At 33.4% G+C, this 7,398-nt stretch overlaps 1 protein-coding gene across 1 annotated transcript in view; it reads right to left on the reverse strand.

Moving 5' to 3' along the window:
- Nucleotides 1-3,328: 3,328 nt before the first annotated feature.
- The window catches only part of LOC106462195 (sodium/bile acid cotransporter-like), a 13,866-nt gene continuing 9,796 nt past the window's right edge, over nucleotides 3,329-7,398 (reverse strand). Inside the window, exons 2-3 of the mRNA XM_013922093.2 lie at nucleotides 6,789-6,963; nucleotides 3,329-4,344 (exon numbers count right to left, since the gene is read on the reverse strand). Of these exons, the coding sequence (XP_013777547.1) occupies nucleotides 3,635-4,344; nucleotides 6,789-6,963 (885 nt within the window). The 3' untranslated portion in view covers nucleotides 3,329-3,634. The remainder of the gene's footprint in view (nucleotides 4,345-6,788; nucleotides 6,964-7,398) is intronic.

Raw genomic sequence — 7,398 nt, forward strand, 5'->3', positions numbered from 1 at the left:
AGATCGATTGGAAATGCGTATCAAGTTTTATTCCTTGATTCACACAAACTCTATCTAGCACCAACAACTACGAGCTAAACCAAGTGATGCTTTATGTTAGCGTTATTCCTTGATTCACACAAACTCTATCTAGCACCAACAACTACGAGCTAAACCAAGTGATGCTTTATGCTAGCGTTATACCATAAAAACGTACGAATTTTTTACAGATATTTCTAGATTGTGCCTCTAGTAAGATGGGGAGCATCCCCAGCCTACCAAGAAGTATTTCGAATATTAATTTTATCACTTGATCCTCTGTTTCTGTTGCCTTGTTCTTCTGGTTATATTTTGTTCACCAGAAAATGGTTTATTGTTTGCATTCTGTAGAGTGTTGAGTGTTCTGTGGTGTAATTGTTTCAGAATCATAGTTTCACTACACCTTTAGGCGCGTTATAAAAGTGACAGTCAATCCTACTATTCGATTGAAAGTAGTCATATAAGCGGCAGGGGTTGCTAACTTGTTTCCCTCCCTCTGGGCATCATTTCTACATTAGGGATGGCTATGTTTGTACCTTGAACTGACCGTTTAACCCATTTGTTGCATAAGGTACCATTCAGGTTGAAGTTCCGTGTCACGACCAGTTGTGTCTGCACAAAATAATACCTTAAAGCTAATAATGTAACGTAAAACGATTAAAGCTAACTTACAAGTTATTTTTTTCACTCCTGTTGATTGAATGAGGATATTGTTATATTTTATTTATCAAAATCTCCAAGCGTCACGTACTAGTCACCATACGTTATGGCTCAATGTAAAAAACTTTGATAATAGCCCTTTGATTAAATCTTTATATTACAATGCTATTTTTTAAATTAGTTATACTTGTCATGAGACATTACTATTAGTTCTATTACATTTTCAACACTGCATTTTTTATCTAGTCCTTTAAGAATGTCCAAGATTTAGAAGATTGTATTAATAACAATATTCCAACCACATTATGCTCGCCATATCTACTGGCGACGATGCTTTTCGCTTAATCCAGAGCTCATCGGGTCGGCTGGAACACATCAAATATAGTGGTGGTCGGAAGAAACTAGATAAAGAATGAAGTGTTAAAATATAACAGGCCTAATAATAATGTCTTACGACAAGATAATCAATTATAGTCATACTTTGCCAGCTTGGAAGTGCAATTCATACCATAACAACTCATTTTGATAGCATATCTTTATTTTCGATGACGAGGAACCCACTTTGAGACTAATAATGGCTGGAGACGGCTTAAATGGGTAATGAAGAAAAACTTTAATGTAAGTTTAACATGACAGCAAATGTACAACGTTTCGACAAGGGTTTGTCCTCATCAGGGGGTGACAAAACCTTTTCGAAACGGTGTACATTTGCTGTCATGTTAAACTTACATTAAAGTTTTTCTTCATTACCCATTTAAGCCGTCTCCAGCCATTATTATATCTTTATTTATTTAGTAATAGATTAATGTTCCTATGAACGTATCTATTATAAACAGTTTCGATCGCTGTTCTATCAATGTGAATACAAAAATAAAAAACACTGATTTCATTAATAACGGAGCATCACTTGTTAGATATTTACTTAAAATATAATCACAGTATAATCCCCAGAATAACAGTTCCTTTATAATAAGTCCTTGTGTTACCCCATAAAACATAACCTTTGCAAAATAAACAGTTCTTGTTCGAATAACCTCAAATATTGCTATTTAACTTATCCATCTTTGGACTATATGTGCGATAAAGTTGTATAATAATAGAAATAAATCCGTTACTGCTGAGAAATCATTGCAACTCTTTGTAAAATATTTTGTATTGACGGGAATATCTTAATAGTAATATCATTGGTTTCTGCTTGGATCTCTAAATGTTTCATATTTAATTTATAGTTTATTTTTAAGAATAACAGTTGTAAGTTCAGTGTTTCGTGATCATTCGTAAAATCAAAGCTTTAGGTGATGATTATGAAACATATTAACAATTGTGTGTTTGTTTGAAGTTAAGCATGCTCATTCTCTAGAATACCGACATGGTCAGGTATCCAGAAAAGCTGGATAGAAACAGACGACAGAAAAAATTGAACAAGAGAATGTCTAAGAGAACAGAGTGAGAACTGACATTAAGCGATTCCAGGGCTAGTAGAGAGCTAAGAAAGTATGTTTGTTTGTTTGTAGTTATGCACAAAACTACACAATGGGCTGTCTGTGCTCTGCCCACCACGGGTATCGAAACCTGGTTTCTAGCGTTGTAAGTCCGCAGACATACAGCTGTGCCACTGGGGGACATATTAAGAAAGATTTATCTCTTGTACTGAACACAATATAACATTAAACGTTTAGTTTCCCTACCCTATATATTTGTATCATAATTCTATTCGTAACATGTATAACTTTTGTTTTTGTCAATGATATTCTTAACTATGTCCCTAAAATACTTAGCTAGATATATTGATTTCTTTGTCTTTTCTTCATTTTCTCAAGAATCTTATTGGTCTGGTTTAAACTACTATTCACTGTGTTTCTTTGTTTGTTAAGCCCAAAGTTTAACATTTGTCCACCACAAGAATGGAACTCCGAATTTCAGTTATAAGCCCTCAAGCTTACCGCTCAGCCACTGGAGAAGGGCACAAAATCTTTGCGGATTTATCGGATGACTGTTTTTGTCAAATAATCGTTTTCTATTTTCCGACTCATCAAGTGTTTCATCACTCTTCTGAGTCTATTTATCATTTGTATTTTTAACCAATAAATTCCAAATTTACGATTTGTTTTCGTACCGTTCACAACATGTGAGGCCTATATATTTCATTGTATTGAGTGATTTTCAATTTTTGTCTGTTATAACACTCAGTTTGAAGAAGTGTGACAAAATAAATTGGGTGAAATCTACCAATCTCTATGTGAAATACATAAGGACTCTAAGAGTAGTTCATGAGAGGCTGGCATGGCCTGATGATTAGGACTTGTAACCAATGAGTCACCGAACATTCTCACTCTTTCAGCCGTATGGGCATTAAAATGTGAAAGCCAATTCCAATTTTCCTTGTCAAAATAGTAGCCCAACAGTTGGCGGTGGGTGGTGTTGGCTATCTGCCTTCCATCTAATATACCACTTTTAAATTAGGGACGGCTAGTGCTAATAGTCTTCGAGTAAGTTTGCATGAAATTCAACAATCAGCATTTAGTGAGATTAACTGCATATATATTTTTAATTTTACGTTATTATAGACGTTTTAAACAAACAAGTGCATAAATAGTTTAGCAAAATGTCTTTAAATACCAAAACTATAAATTATAAAATAACGCTTTGTCCTGCTGAACGAAAAATATTGAAATTTTCCTCTTTCCTTACAAAAATCAACTTATCTCTAGTGCTGACGCAAAACTATTTGCTAAACCTGGCGTTTATCAATTAAATATATCTCAACCATTACGGAATTCGGATCCTTGAAACAGGTTTCACATCTTTGATTTTAACTAAACCTTCAATGAGAGAAGTGATATTAGGTTAAAGACATTTTTCTAAGAGTTTGTATTTTATCCTATACATTATTTTCCTAAGTTTTATTGCATATTTGAATTGCAATGTAGAATAACTTGTTTAGATGAGTTGTAAGTTAAATATTTACTGTAGTTTCTACTTGGTCTTGAGTACAGTGCTCTGGGCTCTGGCTAGCCTTATCTTTTTTGCTTGTAACGAACTGATCCGTAATTGTGTATTTTTCAACCTTTTTCTTTGATATTTGGTTATCGATTTCGTTATGGTTATTATTCTGGAGTCGAGAGCAACGCTGAGAAACAATGTGTAGAAAAACCTTGGTCGTATAAATGATCCACATGGGGGTACCCGTGAAAATGATTTGAGCTACAACTGTTACAGCTGTTATGTCTGCATCTGGCTGGGGAAGGGAAATGGTCAGTACAACATACGCTATAGCAATATTTTGGAACGCCGTTTCAATGGATACAGCAATGATTTGTGCTTTTGGAAGACGAGCTAGCCACGCACAAGTTGCACCAAATCCGTATCCACTCCACGCTATACACATTCCAGTCAGTAGCATTCTCCACGTGAACAATGGAAAGATGTAACTGTTTGTAATACACGCCAGGATGACGGTCAGTATCAAGATGATTAGTGTGAAAGGGCGAATCAACTTGTCCGATACCTTTGCTAAGCCTGGACGAAAGTAACGAATGAAAAGCCCGATAACTAGGGGTAGTGTCAACAACACTAGAGATAAGACTAGATTAACGTAGGGGATCTGAGCCTCGTGTTTCAGGAATAACGTAGAACCCAGGGTGAATATCCAAAAGGGCATCATACCTAAGTGTTGAAACAAATGATAAAAAAACAACTTTCACGTACAATTATATATGCATATAAACTAATAATAACATAAAGTATAAAGAAATATGATTTAACCGAAATTCTTTTATCACTAAATCATTTTTCAAAGGTGTCGCTGACTCATAAGTGTCATCGTAATGTCACATTTGTTGTAACTAATCTATCTTAGTTCTGGAGTTTTGAACGTAACTAAACATAAGATTAAAAATACACAGTGGGTATCTTATCTATAAACTAAAATGTTAATTCTGCTTCGGATGGGTGTTTTTGGTGACCAAAAATGCTTAATGTATAACAAAATTATTGTCTAAAAGTTGCTTCGAATTTGAAATCTGTACAGTCAGTTTGGGCCAGTAACATAATAACATTAAAAAGACATGTATATCATTATGTGTTACAATAAAAATTCAGTAATGTAGTAAAGGTTTGACAAAATGTAAGTTTTAACCACATTATACTTGTAGGAATGACTGAAACATTTTTCATCTCTTAATGTATTACCGGTATAAACAATTATCGGGGGATTCGGTATTGATTCACTTACCATCACGACATCTGTCAAAGGTTGGCACGTTTTACTGGTCAACTATCAGTGAAAACCACTGAAGAATTTTTATTAAGAACGCACCGTCCGATGTTATACGATAACTTTATTACTTATCTTAAAAAGATGGCGTTTTCGCGTATTCTTTAATACTTATCTTGTCAAAATTTACCGTCAGTTTATCTGAAAAGCTATGAAAGCTATTGAACCTAGTACTGTTTTGATCGTCTGCTACTCCTCTTTGACAGAAGTGCAGTTCCAACTACGCATGCTCAATGATACTACTCATATCCGCGAGGAAAAGTGTGCAACGTGTTATGTGCTATAAAACTATTTACAAAGAAGCTACTATTTCTTGATTAAAATGTGCGAATGATTCTAATAAAACAGTAAACTTATAACAAAAATTTGTGAGTCGATTCATAATTTATTATATTATGATTTTTGAAAATTTAATAGATCATTTTTTTCAAACATAATATTACGTTTAGAAGGGTACTTTTACTTTAATAAAATTCACGCACGTGCGCAGGGGATGGGGGTTCGAGAGGATTCGGTCGAACTTCGTAATTTTGTGATGTAAAAAAAATATTGCCATTAAGTTCAAGTGAACGTTCGGCATCTACTCTCCTCCGGTTGAATAATTACCTGAGGTGGACACGAACCGAAAAAGAAAAAAAGACTGAGTGCTCTAACTTTAATACATAATCATTATGATACCGCTATCAACATTGAAACTATATGTAAGTTATTTATGGAAAAACACCCCAGAAGAATGGAACATGCTAACATGTTATTTCAAAAGTGCATACAAGTACGTACATGATAGCCAATGATTGAAATAGCTAATATAATATTGTTATACAGAGTTGTTTAAATTAGTAATATAATTTAACAATTAATAACTACTCTGTATCTAGACAGTACAGTACTTTACTATAATAAAACATACCTATTTATATTAATTTAAGCCTAGCTACCCATGCAATGTCACAACATAATGATGATTTGTTGACTTTTTATTGGATATTTATAGCCATGCAATTATTTAAGCTATATTTCAGATTTAATCTCATAGCACCTATTTTTTACAAATTTGCTGGGAGGCCACTTCCCCAGATCCCCGTAGCATTAGCATGCTTTACATGCTGATTGTGTTTCGCACAATATATGTTGATCTCACAAATTAGAACTCTCCTTTTCAAACATATTGTGTACACACTTGAAATTGTCTAATTTTTATACAAGAAAAAGGATGAAAATTATGGGCCATTTTGTGCTCCATACTAAGGCTTTATCACAGTAAGTAATGGAAAATACCGTTACATCGGAAATATATTACACTAAAAAACTTCATAGTCGTTTTGAACTTTGAATTAGATAATTAGAAACTTGAGGAATTGAAAAAATATGTGGATTTTTAATGTTTAATAATAGTGCTAACAAATGAAACGGTTTGAATAAATAAGTAGCGTATTTCCTTTTACTTTTTACCACAACGACATGGAAGTGGCAAGGGGGTCACTTGACCCGCCCCCCGGATTTTTAAAAAGAAAAAAAATACTAGATATGTAAAATTCTTCTACTATGTTATTGGAAAATCATAAGATATTTGTAATTACAGGGGTATTGACCCCCCTAATACTTTTTTCTGCGGGCACCCTTGGACACCGATAATATATTACACCATCGTTCGGAGCACAAGCTGATTAAAACGAATGCGATAAAACATTGCTAAAGTTAAGCCTAACGTATATGACGATACTGAAAGTTAGCCTAAGTGGCATGACAGTATAGTGGAAGTTAAGATGAAAGGAAGATTATATAACAAAATAAGCTATCATTAGATTTAATTTGATTTCACGTAAGTACATACCTAGTGCAGCAAGTGAACTGAGGAATGTCATTGTGATGCTCAAATTGACGTCCCCGTTCAACAGTACAGTCCAAAAGGTGCTAAAAATACCACCTGGTGAACATCCTAAGACGAAGAATCCAAGTCTCTGACTAATGTTAACATGAAGCAGAGCGTAGCCAAACCCATAAGATACCTGTATGATATAAACTAAAATGTATTATACTTATATATATATATATATATATTGTCCTGTTATTCTACAGGGCCAATGACCTTTCAGTATCATATAAGCGTAAATACTCTATTATTAAATTGTTATTATACATGCATTACATTCGTATTAGATCTTTAGTAAATTGTTATTATACATAAATTACATTCGTATTAAATCCTTATTAAATTGTTATTATACATGCATTACATTCGTATTAGATCTTTATTAAATTGTTATTATACATGCATCACATCCGTATTAGATCTTTAGTAAATTGTTATTATACATAAATTACATTCGTATTAGATATTTATTAAATTGTTATTATATATGCATTACATTCGTATTAGATCTTTATTAAATTGTTATTATATATGCATTACATTCGTATTAGATCTTTAGTAAAATTGGGGG

The sequence above is a fragment of the Limulus polyphemus genome, unplaced genomic scaffold, assembly GCF_000517525.1.
Source record: "Limulus polyphemus unplaced genomic scaffold, Limulus_polyphemus-2.1.2 Scaffold1116, whole genome shotgun sequence".
Lineage (NCBI taxonomy): Eukaryota > Metazoa > Arthropoda > Merostomata > Xiphosura > Limulidae > Limulus > Limulus polyphemus.